Source organism: Thalassophryne amazonica, chromosome 9, assembly GCF_902500255.1.
Source record: "Thalassophryne amazonica chromosome 9, fThaAma1.1, whole genome shotgun sequence".
NCBI classification, from domain to species: domain Eukaryota; kingdom Metazoa; phylum Chordata; class Actinopteri; order Batrachoidiformes; family Batrachoididae; genus Thalassophryne; species Thalassophryne amazonica.
The window spans coordinates 2,193,580-2,217,012 of NC_047111.1; the positions used below are offsets into that span (position 1 = coordinate 2,193,580).

At 42.6% G+C, this 23,433-nt stretch overlaps 1 protein-coding gene across 4 annotated transcripts in view; it reads right to left on the reverse strand.

The window, feature by feature from the left end:
* The window catches only part of ska2 (spindle and kinetochore associated complex subunit 2), a 40,516-nt gene extending 17,630 nt beyond the window's left edge, over positions 1–22,886 (reverse strand). For all 4 annotated transcript variants that reach the window (XM_034177489.1, XM_034177486.1, XM_034177488.1 and 1 more), the window contains exons 1-3: positions 22,784–22,886; positions 11,982–12,074; positions 471–647 (exon numbers count right to left, since the gene is read on the reverse strand). In XM_034177489.1, coding sequence (XP_034033380.1) covers positions 471–647; positions 11,982–12,074; positions 22,784–22,816 — 303 coding nt within the window. In that variant the 5' untranslated portion in view covers positions 22,817–22,886. The remainder of the gene's footprint in view (positions 1–470; positions 648–11,981; positions 12,075–22,783) is intronic.
* Positions 22,887–23,433: the final 547 nt, after the last annotated feature.

The following is a 23,433-nucleotide window of genomic DNA, read 5'->3' on the forward strand; positions in this document are numbered from 1 at the left end:
CCTAAAACCTTTGTATCTAAACTCTGTATTAAATGGCTTTATGTAGCCTTGCAGCTGTACTGATAAAACACACCGGCTCTGCCTAGCCATCCTCCCTTTTTCCTCCACAACTGAGAATGAGATAACGTTCATTCTTCAGTAAGATTCTTCATGGCAAAACCTGAAAACAGCTTTAATTGCTGACAAATGTCTTCATGTGTATGCGTCTGCTTGCTGCGCAACCCCGCCCTGGCTGGGTGTACAAAAGAGCACTTTCAGAACTGCTTTTCACACACACTTATTCAAAATCCTGCTGTATTTTGCATGTGTTTTCCAGGCCTCGAATTAAAAGAAAAAGTAAAAGCCTGTTATTGTGACAATCTATCAATTATTTGACTTTATTTAAACAAACAGCCTCAGACAGTTTGATCCTTTTTGCCTAAACTATATGACCTGACCCAAAATAAGACAGTCCACAGAGTGGGAGTTACCTCTGAAGCAGCAGTCTGTTGGACCTGTTGGATGAGCTGGACAACATTGGTGAGGTTTGCTTTGATGGATTCCATTGACGCTTGATGTGCAGCTGCTATCTCCTTGAACTCAGAGCACAGCAACTTGTGCTTGGCTTTGATGGCTATCAGGTCATCCAACATCTCCACCAGGTTCTCCTGTAAACACACTGGTAGCCATTAGCAAGGATGTACACAGCTACACACTGACCAACTCTCAGCTCTTTTTATAGTAGTAACCTAACTATCAGTGACAAAGATGGCTGGAACTGAGATTATTGAAAATATTGGGAATGAACAACCCCAATCAGACAGTACAGAGTTGCGCCTGTTGGTGGTGATGTGACTTAATCCAAAAAGCACAGAGAGCAGTATGATACCCCTCTCATTCTTACAATTCATATGATCACCCTTTATTGACTGGGACGACAAGTCCTTTCTTCCAATTTGTAGAGATGAGACTTGTCTCCCAGACTGAAACAAAAATTGTTTGCAATGTTAGGAGAACAGTATCGCCACCCTCCTTGAGGAGCTCTGCAGATCCCTGGAGCTTTCCAACAGCTCCAGACTGTTTACAGTCTTTGTGATCTGAACAACATCTGGTGGTTCAGAATTGACTGGACAATCAGCTACAAGAACCCTGGCACTGGCAATGTCTTATATCCCAGCAGGAGGATCAGCCTTGTACAACCCCAATTCCAATGAAGTTGGGACGTTGTGTAAAATGTAAATAAAAACAGAATACAATGATTTGCAAATCCTCTTCAACCTATATTCAATTGAATACACCACCAAGACAAGATATTTAATGTTAAACTGATAAACTTTATTGTTTTTGTGCAAATATTTGCTCATTTTGAAATGGATGCCTGCAACATGTTTCAAAAAAGCTGGGACAGTGGTATGTTTACCACTGTGTTACATCACCTTTCCTTCTAACAACACTCAATAAGCGTTTGGGAACTGAGGACACTCATTGTTGAAGCTTTGTAGGTGGAATTCTTCCCCATTCTTGCTTGATGTACGACTTCAGTTGTTCAACAGTCCGGGGTCTCCGTTGTCGTATTTTCTGCTTCATAATGCGCCACACATTTTCAATGGGCGACAGATCTGGACTGCAGGCAGGCCAGTCGAGTACCTGCACTCTTTTACTACAAAGCCACGCTGTTGTAACACGTGCAGAATGTGGCTTGGCATTGTCTTGCTGAAATAAGCAGGGATGTCCCTGAAAAAGATGTTGCTTGAATGGCAGCATGTGTTGCTCCAAAACCTGCATGTACTTTTCGGAATTGATGGTGCCATCACAGATATGTTCATGCCCATGACACTAACACACCCCCATACCATCACAGATGCTGGCTTTTGAACTTTGTGCTGTTAACAATCTGGATGGTCTTTTTCCATGGACACGACATCCATGATTTCCAAAAACAATTAGAAATGTGGTATTTCTGGATGTTGTTGGAGTATGGCTTTTGCTTTTCATGGTAGAGTTTTAACTTGCACTTATAGATGTAGCGATGAACTCTGTTAACTGACAATGGTTTTCTGAAGTGTTCCTGAGCCCACGTGGTAAGATCCTTTACACAATGATGTTGGTTTTTAATGCAGTGCCGCCTGAGGGATCGAAGGTCATGGGCATTCAATGTTGGTTTTCGGCCTTGTCGCTTACGTGTAGAAAGTTCTCCAGATTCTCTGAATCTTCTGATTTATATTATGGACTGTAGATGATAGAATCCCTAAATTCCTTGCAACTGAATGTTGAGAAACATTGTTCTTAAACTGTTGGACTATTTTTTTCATTCAGTTGTTCAAAAAGTGGTGTTCCTCACCCCATCTTTGCTTGTGAATGGCTGAATCTTTTGGGGATGCTCCTTTTGTACCCAATCATGACACTCAGCTGTTTCCAAACAGGTGTTATTTGAGCATTCATCAACATTCCCAGTCTTTTGTTGCCCCATCCCAACTTTTTTGAAATGTGTTGCAGGCATCCATTTCAAAGTGAGCAAATATTTGCACAAAAACAATAAAGTTTATCAGTTTGAACATTAAATATCTTGTCTTTGTGAAGTATTCAATTGAATATAGGTTGAAGAGAATTTGAAAATCATTGTATTCTGTTTTTATTTACACTTTACACAACGTCCCAACTTCATTGGAATTGGGGTTGTACAACTGTTCAAAGTAGCTGGCCCAACCTAACAGTCCAGCAGAGGCATCTGTGAGGCACTGCCATCATTGAGTCCATCATCCGCTTTTCCATCACCATCTGGTACGCTGCTATTATTGTTAAGGACAGGAGCAGACTGCAGCATATCATCCCTCTCACCCAGGACACAAACTTTTTGTCACCTTCCCCTCTGACAGATGGCCTATGTCCATCAGGACCAAAATCTCAAGATACAAAAACAGCTTTGTTGCATCCGCGGCTGGACTAATAAATAATGCCAGAGACCCCCATTTACCCTACCTCCCCCCACCCCCACTTCCTCAAAGTACAGGATGGTCATCCCTGCACTGAAATGTACTCTACATCTGCACACCAATCACACGCTTTTGCACAGCCCCATTCCACTAGGTTATATTGATTTATTTTACAGTGAACACAGGTTTGCCTATTTGACTCTGGTGGCCAAGTGGTTAATGCGCTTGGTTTCAGTGCAGAAGGTTCCGGGTTCAAATCCCACCCCTGCCACATTTCTCCATGTAATGTGGAGTTGCGTCAGGAAGGGCATCCGGGGAAAACCTGTGCCAATTCAACATGCAGATCCACCTTGGATTTGCTGTGGCGACCCCGAGTGCAAACAAGGGAGCAGCCGAAGGGACTTACTTTTTACTTCTTACAGAAGTGTTTTTTCCTTTTCTTTTTTATTGCAGTTCATGCACCAACAACAGCAGATCAAATTCCTTGTGAGAACTTACATGGCAATAAATTCGATTCTGATTCTGAGACGTCTCTTCAACACTGGACTGAGGTCTGGGACAGTACATAAGAAGTGCCAAACTGGGGTGGTGGTCCCCATATTTAAAAAAGGGGACCAGAGAGTGTGTGCCAATTACAGGGGCATAACACTACTCAGCCGCCCTGATAAAGTCTACTCCAGGATGCTGGAAAGGAGGGTTCAGTCGATAGTCGAACCTCAGATTGAAGACGAACAATGCTGGTTCCCTTCTGGCCGTAGAACAACTGACCAGCTCTTCACTCTCACAAGGATCCTGGAAGGGGCCAGGGAGTATGCCAAGCCTGTCTACAACCCAAATTTGCAACCCCAACACGTTTCAAAAAGCTGGGACAGTGGTATGTTTACCACTGTGTTACATCACCTTTCCTTCTAATGATACTCAATAACATTTGGGAACTGAGGACACTAATTGTGAGGGTCATGATTGGATATATAAGTAGCATCCCCAAACGTCTCAGCCATTCACAAGCAAAGATGGGTTGAGGATGACCACACTTCACCACTGTGAACAAATGCGTGAAAACTTGGCTAAGACCAAGCTTTACTGAATTATAAATAACTTTTTAATGATATGAGATAGAAACTTACTTTTTTTTTTGCTGAAAAGTTAACTCCGCGGACGTTCGAGCCAGCCATTGGCCATCTTTGTACTCCTCATAGAAGCTGTGTGATAACGTGCGCAATGTGAGTGTCCAATCGGAATTGGTTCACGTCACATGGCTTTCCAAAATCCAAATCGTAGGGCAGATTTATCTCACATGAAAAGCCAAAGATCATTTTCAGGAGTGATATGTTACTAGTTGGCCCATTTGAATAGCCCCCTGGGTGCTCCAATGAGTACATACTACTGGTCTCCATGCGCCCTGCGCCATTACGCACAGCGATCAGTGAAGCAGACGGAAAGCCTCTGATGACAATCTCACATGTTCAAACAAAAGAGTGTGTAACTATCAGGATTGCTCCACGAGTTTGCATGTGAATGTTACTGGATAACTCTGTTGCTTTCTCTGTGTAAAGCACTGTTTACCATATCAATGGACAACAAAACCCATAGACCATTTTGTATAAATTGTTCAAAATATGCATTTGTGTTTATTGTTTGAACCTTTTTGTTGTACAGTCTTTCAAACAAGACCTCAAATTACCTTTATAAAGTGTCAAAACAGTTGTTTATTATAGTTTGCTGTGTGTTTTGAATAAATGTATGTGGAAAATTATTTTTTGCTTTATTTTTTCCTTGCCTATTTCTGATTGTAAATCTTTATTACACTTATAAAACACTACTATGGCATATATATTCTGAAAGCACAGGTTGTCCTGAAAAAAAAGAGAAATAAAACTTGATTGTGGGATGCAGGGAGAGCTGTTAACAGCAATAATAAAACATTAATGCCAGGCGAGTGAAAGAATTTTGGGATTCCATCATCTACAGTCCATAATATAATCCAAAGATTCAGAGAATCTGGAGAGCTTTCTACTTGTAAGCGGCAAGGCCGAAAACCAACAATAAATGCCTGTGACCTTTGATCCCTCAGGAGGCACTACATTAAAAACTGACATCACTGCGTAAAGGATCTTACCACGTGGGCTCAGGAACACTTCAGAAAACCATTGTCAGTTAACACAGTTCGATTGACCAGTAGATCGAGAGCTTCACCTTTCTGCTCAGCTCCCTTTTCATTACAACAGTATGGCAGAGCGAATGCAATGTTATGTAAAATGTAAATAAAAATAGAATACAATAATTTTCAAATCCTCTTCAACCTCTATTCAATTGAATACACCACAAAGACAAGATATTTAATGTTCAAACTGATAAACTTGATTGTTTTTGTACAAATTTGCTAATTTTGAAATGGGTTGATGTTGAGGTGCTAAAACTGTGTTTGAATCACAGAATATATAGAACAGAATCTGTTGGGAAGGTGTCGTAGCACGGACCCACAACAGGGGGCGCAAATGAACGGACAATGAGTAAGCCAAAAGGTAACAATTTAATGTTGTGATAATACACAACTAAATTTACAGAAATTTGCACAGTCAATTAACACCAGGTGACGTGTGGGCAGGCTCGAAGATAGAAGACCCCCGACGAGAGAGAAGCCGCGTCCCACACGGCTTCCACCACCAACGGTCTGAAGAACACCGGAGCCGCCAATTCCCGAGTCCCCAGGTGGCCTCTGTCTTCGGCTGTCGACCCTGGTACTGCTGGCAGAAAGCAGAGATAAGATGTATGAGTGTAATCCACAGTCCATACACAGTTAGGAGGGAGCACCTCCACCTCCAATCACACACTCGTGCAGCTCCTGGTTTAACCACTTATCTGGGTTGGGGTGTGAGGCGAAGCCGTCGCTGTCACAACAAACGCCAATTCCTCAGACAAGGCAACACTCCAGGAAAACGGCTGCAAACAGAAGTTCAGGTTATACACACAAAGTGTCAGTCAGCAGAGAAATTACCCTTTCAATAGTAGTCGATTTCTCGGCGAGGAGGTGGAGTTGCAGTCCGGCTTTTATGATGGTGATGATGACGATGAACGAGTGACAGCTGGTGCAGGGGATGAATGACAGCTGTCACTTCTTCTGGGTCTGGCGCCCTCTCGTGCTTGGAGCCCGCACTCCAAGCAGGGCGCCCTCTGGTGGTGGTGGGCCAGCAGTACCTCCTCTTCAGCGGCCCACATAACAGAATCATTCTCATTGTCACTCTGTTGACTTTTTAGGGCTCATCTTAAAACATTTATTTTCTGTTACTTATAACTATTATTGTTTTAACTCATTGTAGCTCCATTTGTTGGTTTGTATTTGGGGATTAATTTGCTTTTATTGATGTTTAAATGTTGAAATTTGATCTTTTTATTGTATTGTGGAAATTTTATTACAAACACCACTCTGAAATATTTTGCCTGAAAGTGCTTCAAAACAGAATAATAATTATTTGTATTGCACCCTGCTGTGATAGCTGGACACAGCCCTGGATGAATTCAGCCCTGGTTCTGGTTAATGATCCAAATGTTACTTCAATCACTCAGTATTTCAAGAACCTGTGAGTGTTGTAAAGGCCCACTGACACAACCATGGCTTTGCTTCACGCAATAGCACGATCTGTGTCATGCTGTGTCGTGCTGGAGAGTAAACTTGTCTTTAACAGGTGCAGACAGGACGTGAGAGAGGCACCGGTGCGTGCTATTGCACACAGAGAATTTTGAAATGTTCAAAAAATCTTTCAGGCACAAATGTCATGCTATGTGACGCGATCTAATTGCTAACACGATGTGCAGCTTGTCAAGTGGAGTAAACAAGAAGTGAACAGAGCGAGTGGTGACATCAGTGAATGGCATCAGAGCACAGCTCGTCTTAACAATTATAACAAGAAGTTAAATCTGTTATAAATATACTTTAACAGCTGCACACAAGAAGGAAAGAACACACAACTGTTTTATCAAGCCACGATAATGTAAACATGACATATAATTACCGAACGCTCCGGCTGCAGCCTCCTCTGTGATTCAGGAAATGATTAGAGCCGTTTTCAACAACCAATTTGCAGAAAAAAACCTATTCATCCGCCACAAAATAATTATTTTATACACGCAGTGTATAAAATAATTATTTTATACACGCAGTGTCCAGCGCAGAGCAGGTGGCAGCCGGTAGAACAAAGAACAGCGTCTAGCTGGGAACACAGCGGGTGGGCTCGTCATGACACAGTTCATGCTACTGTGTGAGTCTCAGGCATGCTCATGTCAGTATACCCTTAAGCCCCTTTCACACTGGGGCTGCTCCCAGTCGCTTCCTGTGGCATCAGGACGATGCAGGAATTTCTGCATCAGGTGCGCGCAGCAGGGGGCAGAGAGGAGGTGAGAACGCAGCCTGCATGTTCTCTGCACAGAGAAGTTAGAGTGCACAGTTTGGCTGCAGACAGACTGTGCACTCTGACTTCTCTTCTACTTGTTGTTGCGTTGAGTTGCAGGGCTGCGCTCTGAGTTCTGTTATAGTTTATCTTTCCTCCCTTGACCGCGAGATGTGCGCGCGCGTGAGATGTCTGGAGTTCTACTTGATGTTGACATGTCCTGGACTTATGTCCTTTTTTAACTGCGATAACAGAGTCTGAGGAGAGAAAGGAACTAACTGCCTGCAGACAATTTTTTTTCTTTTCTTCCTCCTATGACCGTGAGATGTGCATGCGAACCGTCAAGCACATGTGGAGATGTCTGGAGTTTTACTTGATGTTGACATGTCCTGTCTCAGGACTTATGTCCTTTTTTAACTGCGATAAGAGAGTCTGAGGAGAGAAAGGAACTAACTGCCTGCAGACAATTTTTTTTCTTTTCTTTCCTCCTATGACCGTGAGATGAGCACACGAACCGTCAAGCACATGTGGAGATGTCTGGAGTTCGACATGTCCTTTTTTGTCCTTTTTTTTAACTGTGATGTGAGAGTTTGAGCAGAGAACAAGGAACTAATGCCTGCAGCCAGACTTTTTTTTTCTTTTAATTGTTCACATGTGCACGCGTGAACGAACGTCCGTGAGTGGAGAGATGTCTGGACTTTTTACTGGATATTTCTAACAATCAGTCTGCATTTTTTTCTGTGGTCTTTTTTTTTTCCAGAGTGTAGTTTTTACTGCATCAAGTACACAGTATAAAAACAATCCTGCGTGATTTATACTGCAGGAACAATGGAACACAGCAGGAATCACAAATTGGCTTCCGAGTCATGCCGGGTAACGCTTCTTTGCCCTGAGTTATGCCTCTTTGCCCCCGACTTGCGCTGGAACCACTTCCTTTCTGCGTTGAGCACAGGACGCCAAAAAAATTAAACAGGTTTAATTTTTCGGCGCCCGACTTACTTCCTCCTTTGCGCCCCTCGTGCTGTTGTGGTGCCGAGCTGCATCGTCTCGGCACTGAGTTGCTTCCACGCGGCGCCGTCATAATGACACACAGCGCAAGTGGGAGCAACCGGGAGCACCCCCGGTGTGAAAGGGGCTTTAAGCCCTGGTCCCACCAAATAATGAAGGCTGAATAAGGAGCCACGCAGCATGTTTTCTTTGCTACAAGAGGGTTTCTTCAACTATCATGGGAGTTTCGTGGCTCTGAGTGGCTCTTAGACACATTATCTTCAGTTAACGAGGATCCTCTCTGAGCGTGGTACTAATTTCAAGATTTTGAAAATTCAGCAACAACAGCGTGGCGCAGTTTGTGTACGAGTTACTATGATGACTTAGAGGCATGTGCGTGGTGTTTAAGAGTCTGCTAAAAGCCCATTATCCATGCACCTGGCAGCTACGCAGGACCCGAGAGGCTGTTTTTGGAGTGGCTGCCCTCTTGCGCACACAATTCCACCTGCTCTGTGCTCCGGAGCTGTATATCAAAATAATTATTTTGTAGCGGATTATAATCATTTTCTGCCAAACCTTGGATGCTGAAAACACCTCTAATCACTTCTGGAATCACAGAGGACTGTTTCATCTGGACACTTTTTTTTTCTCCTCTCTTTCCTGCTCCATGTGGAATGTATTTTGAACAGCTTAAGCTAACTATTTTTAATGTTTTTATAGCTTGATAAAACAGTTCCTTGCTGTAAAAGTATGTCTATGGTGTGTGTGCGCACTGAGGCAGTGACTCCTCACGCTCCAAAGGAGCATTTAGGCAGAACGCCACCTCACAAAAGAGTGATTTTTCAGTCAATAATGGATAAACACAAAGTTAAAATCTGGATGACTGTGTGAAAGTGGCTGTGTGTTTAAAGCTGCGGAAGAAATAACTCCTGTGAATCAGCGCAGAGCTGTGCAGCAACACAGAAGGAGAGCGTGTAAAAGACCGATTCTGTAGACATACAAAGGTAAAAATTGTATCACGGTGACTTGTAAGCTGTGGAAGAAATAAAAATTTTTTTTTTTTTTTGAAAGTGATCCACAAGAGTTGTGGCAGCAGGTGTATATAATTCATGGGTTAAAGCAATAAATTTTCATCTGACTGAATTTTTTTCCTGGCAAAAATCAATGCCAGCAATCCCCTAAAATGTGGGGTAGTGGGGGCACACACTGTTTTTTACTCAATAAATACAGTATACAAATCTATTCTAAATAGCCTCTAAGGAGAGCGAGACAAAGCATAAAAATAATGCAAAACCTGAACATAAAGGTACATAAAAGGGTGGTGGTGGGTGGGGGTGTAGTCTTGATTCTGGGGGTTCTGGGGGTGCTCCCCCAGAACATTTTTAAAAGAGCAAGTCAAATTTTGTGTATTCTGGTGAATTTTAATTGGTATGAAGCCATCTGAAACAAATAAAGTCACTTCAAACTGTGAAGTAAAACACTACATTGATTATGAGGGGGTAGGGGGGCTCTTCAAAAGAGCAAGTCAAATTTTGCATGCGCAATGAGAAACTTGAAACTGGCTTATTCACATTTAATCGGTAAAATGCTGTGACTCATAAAACAAACAGTGTACCGCAAGTTAAACTTTGTAAAAGCCATTTAAAGATATCAATCATGACTCACCTTTTTGTGGATTAAAGTCACTAACCAGGACTCCTGGTGCAATCAAGAAACGAGGCTCGTCCGCTGTGTCCCACCGGGGTTTTTATTCGTTCCTCATTAACGTGGCTTTTCTGAGGGGCAGTCAACTAACTCTCAGACCCGGACTGGATCATTAATATCTGCCACTTCATCAGTTCATCAACTGAAGTTAAACGTGACTTATGTGAAACGTGACTCATTCCTTCAATTGCGTGCGGTGTTACTGGTGTCATGTGAGCTCACCAACAAAATGACGTTACGGCCCCTCGTGTAAAAAAGGAGAGAAAAAAATATCCTTCATGTGTGGTTTTTGTGGAACTTCACTGATTAAGTGTTTTTCTTCCAAGTGACTCGTTCTCTGTCACCGTCTGTTAGCAGCTGGGCGTCGGTCCTCCGGGCCGCAGGTCCGACTGATAAAAAACTCTCTCTCTCCCTCTACACTGGATAGGAAGGAGAAGGACCGTGGTTCATGGCAAACAGTAAACAGAGCGGAGAGGAGTGAAAATTCACACGGTCCCTTCCTCTGCGGTGCGGCGCCATCCACACTGACATTGCTGCTACTTTGATTAGTGCAGAAAACACGCATGACACAACGTGCGCGCGTATGTATGGTTAAATTTTCCAAATGACGGAAATCCGTCATGGTGACGGGGGAACTTTAACCCATGATATAAAAGCGGCCACCTCATTGTGTATGCAGAACAGCACCAAAGAGCGATTTTGCAGAAATAAACGGACAAACACAAAGTTAAAAGTGGGATCACCGTGTGTGTGTGTTTAAAGCCAGGGAAAAATAAAGCCAGCGAGCCGCGAAACCAGCGAGGAGCACAGAGGCAGCTGTCCAGGAACCACTGGTTTGGTTCTAGCTGGTCTGGTGCATTACAGGTGGACAACAACCTGGTGCACAGCGCACAACCGCGACTGTACTGGAGCGTCTATTTTTGGACTGCGTTTAAAAAATGTGACATCTTTAAATGCTGCTGTGAATCTGTGAATTGAAAACCCACACTTTAAAGGGACCAGGTGTGGGAGGCTGGAGGTTTGGACCAAACCCATGCCTAAACGTGCGCCAATGTCGCGTTATCATGGTGCTATCACGGCACTACGTGGCTTAGCATGGCTGATGTGAGCCATTCGAGGCCGTAATGACAGGTCGGTCGTGGCTCACTCGAGGCTGCTACGTGGCACATGCGGGGTGCAGAGAGGCACAGAGAGGCACCTTCATAGAGGATACGAGATAGATGAAAACGTGGGTCATTCTTTGAGTAATCACTGACACACCCATATGTGGCTCATTATTCATGGCTTATTATTCGGTGGGACCCAGGCTTAAGAAAGCATCTCTGTTAATGAGCTGAGAAAACGACTTCACACCTGTGACATCTGACACAGAAACTCGCCACCCATGTGTCTGAACAAAACATGCAGAAGTGTGCAGCAGCTGTTGGCAGCAAGAATGGCATTGATATGATAGGGCACGCATGCGCGCGGTGTGAAGACTGCCGGTTTAAATCGCCTGTCGTCCAGATGAGGTCATCACACAGGACGACCCTGCAGTCTGACCTCTTGTGCCAGTTATTGTGAATATGGTGATTATTCATGATGTTGTTTTGGCGCCGGCGTGCAGCGTGTGATGTGTGTGCTGGCAGCAACAGCTCTGCGTGTGAAGGACATCAGAGAGAAAAGTCTCAGCCAAGCACCTCCTTTTCTGTCTCTCTTTGTTTGATTGTGTGATTGCATGCAGCAGTGGAGCGGCACACGGAGCGGGACAACGCAGCTGCTCCACCTCCTGCTCACTGTGGATGAAACAAGGAGCCCCACCCTCCTGCACTTCGGCTGGAAGGAGCACGACCTGTGTGAAAAGAAGCTTTGTGAAGAAAGCAGCAGAGAGCTCGGTGCGTCTGCTTGTGAGGTGACGGTCAAAGTACTCAGCGCTCCAGGGGAGGCGCTCAACACGAAAACTGCAGCACTCAGTGTTTTTGTAAACGTGTGAGAAGCCATGAAGAATCACCTCAGTGTGACCTCCGCTTTCAGTGCAAACGGTGAGGAAGTCCAGCTTCAGCCGCTTCTCAATGTAATCCAGGTCTGCCTCTGACTTCTGAAACTGACACAAAACACAGTTTTAGACTTTGCATATGTCCAACACGCCTGTCTCTATTCTACGCTGCTGACAAAGGTCAAAAACACAACCAGTCAGTCACAAAGCATCAGTTACTCTGGACTTTAAGGTGTGCATGAGCTGAGTTGCGGTGATAGTCGGTGGCATTCATGGCCTCACAGTGGCAGTCTGAACATTCCAGGTCTGTCCAAGGGTTTCCGAATGATCCTGTCCTGAGAAAGTCAAACATACGTAGTGTGTCCACAAAAGAGTGAGCCGGTTTCAATGACGGTGTCCGTGTGGGAACAAGTGTCAGTAAAAAAAAAAAAAAAAAAAAAAAACGAGGTCTGTCAATAAAGTATAGGTCCTTTTTATTTTTTTCAAAAACTATATGGATTTCATTCATATGTTTTTATGTCAGAGATGCTTGAACCCTTGTGCGCATGCGTAAGTTTTTCCACGCCTGTCAGTGACGTCACTCGCCTGTGAGCACGCCTTGTGGGAGGTGTGGTCCAGCCCCCTCATTGGAATTCCTTTGTCTGAGAAGTTGCTGAGAGACTGGCGCTTTGTTTGATCAAAATTTTTTCAAAACCTGTGAGGCACATCGAAGTGGACACGGTTCAAAAAATTCAGCTGGTTTTCGGTTAAAATTTTAACGGCTGATGAGAGATTTTGAGGTGATACTGTCGCTTTAAGGAGCAGGCGACATTGAAGGAAATTTGAAACTGCTGGCTAAGGCTAAGCGTAAATTTGGTAAGATTGTAATTCACGTCGGCAGTAATGACACCCGGTTACGCCAATCGGAGGTCACTAAAATTAACACTGAATCGGTGTGTAACTTTGCAAAAACAATGTCGGACTCTGTAGTTTTCTCTGGGCCCCTCCCCAATCGGACCGGGAGTGACATGTTTAGCCGCATGTTCTCCTTGAATTGCTGGCTGTCTGAGTGGTGTCCAAAAAATGAGGTGGGCTTCATAGATAATTGGCAAAGCTTCTGGGGAAAACCTGGTCTTGTTAGGAGAGACGGCATCCATCCCACTTTGGATGGAGCAGCTCTCATTTCTAGAAATCGGCCAATTTTCTTAAATCCTCCAAACCGTGACTATCCAGGGTTGGGACCAGGAAGCAGAGTTGTAGTCTTACACACCTCTCTGCAGCTTCTCTCCCCCTGCCATCCCCTCATTACCCCATCCCCGTAGAGACGGTGCCTGCTCCCAGACCACCAATAACCAGCAAAAATCTATTTAAGCATAAAAATTCAAAAAGAAAAAAATAATATATTACCTTCAACTGCACCACAGACTAAAACAGTTAAATGTGGTCTATTAAACATTAGGTCTCTCTCTTCTAAGTCCCTGTTAGTAAATGATATAATAATTGATCAACATATTGATTTATTCTGCCTTACAGTAACCTGGTTACAGCAGGATGAATATGTTAGTTTAAATGAGTCAACACCCCCGAGTCACACTGCCAGAATGCTCGTAGCACGGGCCGAGGCAGAGGATTAGCAGCAATCTTCCATTTCAGCTTATTAATTAATCAAAAACCCAGACAGAGCTTTAATTCATTTGAAAGCTTGACTCTTAGTCTTGTCCATCCAAATTGGAAGTCCCAAAAACCAGTTTTATTTGTTGTTATCTATCGTCCTCCTGGTCGTTACTGTGAGTTTCTCTGTGAATTTTCAGACCTTTTGTCTGACTTAGTGCTTAGCTCAGATAAGATAATTATAGTGGGCGAATTTAACATCCACACAGATGCTGAGAATGACAGCCTCAACACTGCATTTAATCTATTATTAGACTCTATTGGCTTTGCTCAAAATGTAAATGAGTCCACCCACCACTTTAATCATATCTTAGATCTTGTTCAGTATTCCCTGAAAACTCCCTTCTGTCTGATCATTTCTTAATAACATTTACATTTACTCTGATGGACTACCCAGCAGTGGGGAATAAGTTTCATTACACTAGAAGTCTTTCAGAAAGCGCTGTAACTAGGTTTAAGGATATGATTCCTTCTTTATGTTCTCTAATGCCATATACCAACACAGTGCAGAGTAGCTACCTAAACTCTGTAAGTGAGATAGAGTATCTCGTCAGTAGTTTTACATCCTCATTGAAGACAACTTTGGATGCTGTAGCTCCTCTGAAAAAGAGAGCTTTAAATCAGAAGTACCTGACTCCATGGTATAACTCACAAACTCGCAGCTTAAAGCAGATAACCCGTAAGTTGGAGAGGAAATGGCGTCTCACTAATTTAGAAGATCTTCACTTAGCCTGGAAAAAGAGTCTGTTGCTCTATAAAAAAGCCCTCCGTAAAGCTAGGACATCTTACTACTCATCACTAATTGAAGAAAATAAGAACAACCCCAGGTTTCTTTTCAGCACTGCGGCCAGGCTGACAAAGAGTCAGAGCTCTATTGAGCCGAGTATTCCTTTAACTTTAACTAGTAATGACGTCATGACTTTTTTTTGCTAATAAAATTTTAACTATTAGAGAAAAAATTACTCATAACCATCCCAAAGACATATCGTTATCTTTGGCTGCTTTCAGTGATACCGGTATTTGGTTAGACTCTTTCTCTCAGATTGTTCTGTCTGAGTTATTTTCATTAGTTACTTCATCCAAACCATCAACATGTCTATTAGACCCCATTCCTACCAGGCTGCTCAAGGAAGCCCTACCATTATTTAATGCTTCGATCTTAAATATGATCAATCTATCTTTATTAGTTGGCTATGTACCACAGGCTTTTAAGGTGGCAGTAATTAAACCATTACTTAAAAAGCCATCACTTGACCCAGCTATCTTAGCTAATTATAGGCCAATCTCCAACCTTCCTTTTCTCTCAAAAATTCTTGAAAGGGTAGTTGTAAAACAGCTAACTGATCATCTGCAGAGGAATGGTCTATTTGAAGAGTTTCAGTCAGGTTTTAGAATTCATCATAGTACAGAAACAGCATTAGTGAAGGTTACAAATGATCTTCTTATGGCCTCAGACAGTGGACTCATCTCTGTGCTTGTTCTGTTAGACCTCAGTGCTGCTTTTGATACTGCTGACCATAACATTTTATTACAGAGATTAGAGCATGCCATAGGTATTAAAGGCACTGCGCTGCGGTGGTTTGAATCATATTTATCTAATAGATTACAATTTGTTCATGTAAATGGGGAATCTTCTTCACAGACTAAAGTTAATTATGGAGTTCCACAAGGTTCTGTGCTAGGACCAATTTTATTCACTTTATACATGCTTCCCTTAGGCAGTATTATTAGACGGCATTGCTTAAATTTTCATTGTTACGCAGATGATACCCAGCTTTATCTATCCATGAAGCCAGAGGACACACACCAATTAGCTAAACTGCAGGATTGTCTTACAGACATAAAGACATGGATGACCTCTACTTTCCTGCTTTTAAACTCAGATAAAACTGAAGTTATTGTACTTGGCCCCACAAATCTTAGAAACATGGTGTCTAACCAGATCCTTACTCTGGATGGCATTAACCTGACCTCTAGTAATACTGTGAGAAATCTTGGAGTCATTTTTGATCAGGATATGTCATTCAAAGCGCATATTAAACAAATATGTAGGACTGCTTTTTTGCATTTACGCAATATCTCTAAAATTAGAAAGGTCTTGTCTCAGAGTGATGCTGAAAAACTAATTCATGCATTTATTTCCTCTAGGCTGGACTATTGTAATTCATTAGTATCAGGTTGTATCATCTTGGTATGGCACACCTGTGAGGTGGGATGGATTATCTCAGCAAAGGACAAGTGCTCACTATCACAGATTTCGACTGGTTTGTGAACAATATTTGAGGGAAATGGTGATATTGTGTATGTGGAAAAAGTTTTAGATCTTTGAGTTCATCTCATACAAAATGGGAGCAAAACCAAAAGTGTTGCGTTTATATTTTTGTTGAGTATATATGTGTGTCCCAAAAAACAAACTTCAACTTTTTCAAGGTGATTCTTCATTTTTTTGGTTCCTTTAGGGGTAAAAATAAATGGTGAAATTTCATGAGATTTGTAAAATATTAACCCCCTGCTGCCCAACGTCTGTGTTTTGCGATGTTCTAGTGACATTTTGAGTTCTGGACTGGATACATTAGTCCATTAACCCTCTGGGGTCTGAGGGCATTTTTTGGACAGTTCACTCGCCTGGCATAAATGATTTATCATTGTTGTTAACAGCTCTCCCTGCATCCCACAATCAAGTTTATGTCTCTTTATTTTTCAGGACAACCCGTGCTTTCAGAATATATACGTTTATGTTGTGTTTTATAAGTGTAATAAAGGTTTACAATCAAAAATAGGCAAGGAAAAAATAAAGCGAAAAATAATTTTCCACACACATTTATTCAAAACACACAGTAAACTCTAATAAACTGTTGTGTGGGCCGCCAGAAGAGGAGGTACTGCTGGCCCACCACCAAAGGGCGCCCTGCCTGAAGTGCGGGCTTCAGGCACGAGAGGGCGCTGCCGCCACGGACACAGCCGGGAGTGACAGCTGTCACTCATTAACTCCTGACAGCTGTCACTCATTCTTCATCATCGCACTCCATAAAACCCAGACGTCATCTCCACCTCATCGCCGAAATATCGTACTTCATTGGAGGTAAAACTCTCAGCCGTTGCTTTTGTCTTTTCTGACAAGTGTTTGTTACACAGTGTTTGCAGTCAGTTCCGTGAGTGCTCGCAGCCGGAGGCTGAGTGTGAGAGACGTGGAGAGCTGACGTCTTCGCTCCCTACGCTATTCTGTGATAAGTACTCTCAACTGCTGCACGTACCTGTTTTCTGAGTGAGAGGTGGAGGTGGCATTCCCACCGTTGTTGTTACTGGGTGTGCACACACCTACACTTGACTGTCTTTGTTCTCGCCAGCAGTACCAGATCCAACAGTCGGGGACGGTGATCACCTGGGAATTCGGGACTTGGCGGCTCCAGTATTCACCAGGTTCGGTGGCAGCGGAAATCGTGTGGTTCCGGCTCTTCTCAGGACAGACGTCTTCTATCCTCGAGCCTGCCCACACGTCACCTTTGTGGATTGACTGTAATCCTATTCTGACATTGTCTGTATGTTCGTTGTGCTCCTTCACAACATTAAATTGTTAATTTTTGGCTCATCTATTGACTGTTCATTTGCGCCCCCTGTTGTGGGTCCGTGTCACTACACTTTCACAACATAAACAACTGTTTTGACACTTTATAAAGGTAATTTGAGGTCTTGTGTGAAAGACTGTTCAACAAAAAGGTTCAAATAAACACAAATGCACATTTTGAACAATATATACAAAATGGTCTATGCGTTTTGTTGTCCATTGATATGGTAAACAGTGGTTTACGCAGAGAAAGCAACAGAGTTATCCAGTAACATTCACATGCAAACTAGTGGAGCAATCCTGATAGATACACACTCTTTGTTTGAGCACACGAGATTGTCATCAGAGGCTCTCCATCTGCTCCATCTGCTTCACTGATCGCTGTGCATAATGGCGCAGGGCGCACTGAGTATGTACTAATAGTATGTACTCATTGGAGCACCCAGGGGGCTATTCAAATGGGCCAACTAGTAACACATCACTTCCTGAAAACGATCTATGGCTTTTCACATGAGGAAAATCTGCCCTACGATTGGGTTTTGGAAAACCACCTGAAGGAAAACCAAATCTGATTGGACACTCACATTGCCCACGTCATCACACAACTTCTATGAGGAGTACAAAGATGACTGATGGCTGGCTCGAAAGTCCGCAGAGTTAACTTGTCAGCAAAAAAAGTAAGTTTCTGTCTCATATCATTCAAAAGTTATTTATAACTTAGTAAAGCTTGGTCTTAGCCATCGTATATGACAGCGTCGGCCCCAGAGGGTTAATGGCAGATTTTGTTCCATCTGCCTCCGGTTGCATTTTTTAGGCATTTCAGCGTCAACATGGATTTCCTTATCAAGGACCCTCAGAGTGGCAGGATGACCCATCATTCCAGTCCTCACAGCAGGTCCTGGATAACGTTGCTGCTGTCAGTGATTTTGCTGAGTGAGGAGCTGCACTTATCCAGGATTACAATCAGATCCTAAACAAGGATGAACAGCAGCGCCACCTGCTGCAAGCTGTTGAATGGCATCAATGTCAGTTCCCGGAGGTGAAAAAAATTAGAACCAAATGCCCCATGATTTATTATTTTCACCAAATAGGTGCACAGTGACATGTAATACTTTTTTATCTCTCCTGTGTGGTGAGTTAAAGGAGAAAGGATTGTTGTTTCAATTTGTGAACAGGTACATTACTATTGCTGGTTTCTGCTAATATGCTCAACCATTGCAATTTCCACCCCGTGTGCAGCAGTGGTGAGAATAGTTGTACTGAAATAAAATTTTGCACAAAACATTTTCTCAGCAAGATGAACAATTTTGTCAGGAAGCACCTAAAGGAAGTCACTTTTTTGGGGGGGGGATACTGTAGAGGACCACCTGTATACATAAATATCATGGCAGACATTCAATACCGAATGGACATAATTCACCATACAGAGTGTGTTTCCTGTTTGATATGTGGCAACACACCAAGATGTATGAAGCGCATACCAAAGTGTTGCCGCCAGTGGTTAGAGTGTGTCCCGTTCTCCAGGTGTTAACACGCCGAGGTGTGCACATTGCCGTTTCCTGTGTCAGCCCCTGTGTGGATAATTGCCCATGTGTATTCCTACTGTGCATATGACAACCTGTCTTTACCCCCGTGGCATTTTTCCTGTCAGAACTCCTGTGAGGTTAATGGGCAGGGCCAAGCTGTTGTAAAAGGTCTGTGAATTATGTGAAAAAGAGAGAAAGAAAGTGGCATGCCAATGCGTCGTCAAAATGGGAATTTGTTGCCCCTTCTTTCAGCTATCGCAATTTTCTTTATACACATGTGTGTGCACGATTAAAAATTTTAATCCCAATTAACTGCATTGTTATACGCAAAATCCAAAAATGTATAGCACAATTTTATGTTCTGCCATATGAACAAAAGTGCTATAATGTTTGTTCTGCAAACACTTAGCAACAGCATTTTGTTTATGCAGTTGCAGTTAAATAAAAATAAATGATGGTTACCCAGTGATGTCCAGTTGTCCCCAGTGAGAGCATCAGTGGGTGCACGCTGTAAAGTTGTGGCTTTTTCAGTCCTCCCCTTTATGGTGCGTCGTGAGGGAATCTCATCTGCAGCAATCCATTTCGCTGTCGCATTTGTGAGCCTCTCTTGCCTTTGTTTATCTATAGGTCTCCCACACGCTGCATCAACGTAGCCTGCCGAAGCCTCTTGCTGCAGTTTGTTTTGTTGAATGATTTGCTGGCATTAGCTGTGTGTGTGTGTGTTGCATTTAGGTGATATTTAAGACTCAAAGCACTCCACTGATAAGAAAACGCAGCTTTGCAGTGACTGCAAATAACTTTGGTTCTGTCGACTATGCCGTCTGGAAGCACTTTAAAATGAAAATGTCCATGCAGAGACTCGTCACACCAGGTACTGTGAGCGCGGCAGCAATCAACGACAGACTTGCAAAAATAAGTCTGTGAGCAACAGACTCTTACAATAAAACTCACCCGGCCCGAATATGTGTGTGTGTGTGTGTGTGTGTGTGTGTGTGTGTGTGTGTGTGTGTGTGTGTGTGTGTGTGTGTGTGTGTGTGTGTGTGTGTGTGTGTGTGTGTGTGTGTGTGTGTGTGTGTGTGTGTGTGTGTGTATAAAGAAGTTTAGAAAGAACCTAGAAAACAGCCTGGACTTTTGCAGTTTTCAAATGCTTTGACAATACCATTGCACTACTAGTGGTGATACAGTTGTGCAATGAAGTCAGAGCACCTGCCAACAGCATGAGGCTCAAACCCAGTCCTCCCGCTCTGCCACATAAGCAGCTTGCATGTCATATATACTCTGTATCAGTGAGAAGTGGTTAACCTCTGCAAAGTACATGGATTCAACAAATATGATGTAATTTCTTAAACAACAAACACAAAAAACTCAAGCCATCAGACCAGAAGCTTTTCCCTTTACATACAACTTGACAGTTTGTTACCGCGGTGTGACATTTCACCAAAAATTCACAAGAGTGCTCTGAGAGCACAACAATACCCCGCTGGCAACTGCTGCTTTGGTACAAGTGCTGCTACATTCTGTTAACAGTTTCCAAAAATTCCTCCTAACAATTTGAGGAGTTGATTTCAGAATGGAGGCACCAATCATCTCATGAAACTGACAGTGTCTAGGTTTGTTAATCAAGGGCCAGAACTCTGCCAAAATGTGTCAATCTTGTACAATATTATGTGTATTATCAACCTATAACAAGGAACTGAACCAAGTTACATGAAATTTCTCCAAAAAGTGTGAGAGGAGTTGATTTCAGAATGCTTATAGTCTTTTTAAGAAAGACAGACAGACAGAAATCAGCACAACGTAATCCCGCTTCAGGCCTTTGGTCAGCGGTGATAATAGAGTACAACTTTATTTGGTGGAATGGACTCAGAACATCTCTAAATTCCAGGAAAAACCTTTTTGAAGTCTCATGTGGGGAATTAAAAAAAATGGTGAGTGCTGTAACATTTATGGTTCAACAGCCACAACATCAACAACTGATGATGGTAATTATTTACAATGTGAAAGGTTTCATATTCATTTCAGAGATGAGCTGCTTCAGGCGTGGACGCACATTTTACTGACAAACACTTTAGTTCTGTAAATATATTGCAAAACGAACTACACAGTCTGTTTGATGTGGATCGGGATCAGCACTCTCTCTGTCAGACTACACGGACTGTTTGGGATGTTCACAGCCTCAGTAAAGCAGCTTTTGCCTTTGAGTCCTTTGTGTCATCAAGCTAATCAATGTCCAAATCAAATTTCAGAATCAGAATCAAATTTATTGCCAAGATAGTTCTCACATACAACCCCAATTCCAAAGAAGTTGGGACATTGTGTATAATATAAATAAAAACACAATACAATGACAAATCCTCTTCAACCTATATTCAATTGAATACACCACAAAGACAAGATATTTAATGTTCAAACTGATAAACTTTATTGTTTTTGTGCAAATATTTGCTCATTTTGAAATGGATGCCTGCAACACACTTCAAAAAAGCTGGGACAGGGACAACAAAAGACTGGGAAAGTTGATGAATGCTCAAAGAACACCTGTTTGGAAAAAGGTGAGTGTCATGATTGGGTATAAAAGGAGCATCCCCAAAAGGCTCAGCCTTTCACAAGCAAAGATGGGGTGAGGAACACCACTTTATGAACAACTGTGTGAAAAAATAGTCCAGCAGTTTAACGTTCAACTGCAAGGAATTTTGGGATTCCATCATCTACAGTCCAAAATATAATCAGAAGATTCAGAGAATCTGGAGAACTTTCTACACGTAAGCAGCAAGGTTGAAAACCAACATTGAATGCCTGTGACCTTTGATCCCTCAGGTGCCACTGCATTAAAAGCTGACATTATTGTGTAAAGGATCTTACTGCGTGGGCTCAGGAACACTTCAGAAAACCATTGTCAGTTAACACAGTTCGTCACTACATCTACAAGTGCAAGTTAAAACTCTACCATGCAAAATCAACAACATCCAGAAATGCCGCCGCCTTCTCCGGACCCGAGCTCAAAGTGGAAAAGTGTGATGTGGTCTGATGAGTCCACATTTCAAATTGTTTTTGGAAACAATGGATGTTGCATCCTCCGGATAAAAGAGGGAAAAAAAGACCATCCAGATTGTTACCAGGGCAAAGTTCAAAAGCCAGCATCTGTGATGGTGTGGGGGTGTGTTAGTGCCCATGGCATGGACAACTTACACATCTGTGATGGCACCATCAATGCTGAAAGGTACATCCAGGTTTTGGAGCAACACATGCTGCCATCCAACCAACGTCTTTTTCAGGGACGTCCCTGCTTATTTCAGCAAGACAATGCCAAGACACATTCTGCACGTGTTACAACAGCGTGGCTTCGTAGTAAAAGAGTGCAGGTACTAGACTGACCTGCCTGCAGTCCAGACCTGTCGCCCATTGAAAATGTGTGGTGCATTATGAAGCGCAAAATACGACAACGGAGACCCCGGACTGTTGAACAGCTGAACAGCTGAAGTCGTACATCAAGCAAGAATGGGAAAGAATTCCACCTACAAAGCTTCAACAATTAGTGTCCTCAGTTCCCAAACGCTTATTGAGTGTTGTTAGAAGGAAAGGTGATGTAACACAGTGGGAAACATACCACTGTCCCAGCTTTTTTGAAACATGTTGCAGGCATCCATTTCAAAATGAGCAAATATTTGCACAAAAACAATAAAGTTTATCAGTTTGAACATTAAATATCTTGTCTTTGTGGTGGATTCAAATGAATATAGGTTGAAGAGGATTTGAACATCATTGTATTCTGTTTTAATTTACATTTTAAACAACGTCCCAACTTCACTGGAATTGGGGTTGAAAAGGGAATTTGATGTGGTGTCACTGGTGCATAAATAACAATAAAAGAGAACAAAAAACAAAAACTCCTGTAAGAAGTAACTGGTCCATAAACTGGCTTTAAGAACATCCTGTATGTCGTAACTGTGCGTCTGAAACTAACTAAACTTCACTGACCGCAGGTGAAGTCAGCAACAAAACGAGCAAAGACAAACCACGTGACTTTTCTTCTGCTAACGGGAGAACGTTCCAAACAGCGAAGGTTTGCTTCTTACCATCGCCTCCAGTTTCTCCACCGTTGTCTCCATGTTGAATAGTTCAGTTTGACGTGGGCTGTGATTGGCTGGCTGAAAGGCACGCTGATGACGTCAGTGAAAATGAGCTTGTTGTATACTTTTTTCAGTAAAGTTTCTAAAAAACAGACTGGATGAGTTAAAAAGAAAAAAGACTGGATGAGCTAAAAATAAACAACAACAAAAAAGACTGAATGCCGAGCACAGATTTAAAACACCGGAAGTGCTCTGTCGGCCATCTTGCTACACCCACCGGTTGACGGAAACGTCAATGTGAAGGAGGAGTGCAGCCCAAAGACTACCACAAGAGGGCGCTAGTAACCAGGACTTAGCTGTTTTTCTCTATCAAACGTTGAAAAATGTTTTGAGGAACACTTCACAGCACCTAAAGCAAAATAATTGCATATTTATATGAAAAACTATTCTGACTTTATGGCATTAATTGTGATGTTTCTGCAGAGAAATCCTGTTTTTAAGTGACCTTGCATCATCGCATTTGTCAAATATGAAAAGCATTCCAATAAAAGGAAAGACAAAGATGGAAGTTTGACAAATTGCGTTCATTGCAGTGTGTCAAACTTCCATCTTTGTCTCTCTCTCACACACACACACACACACACACACACACACAC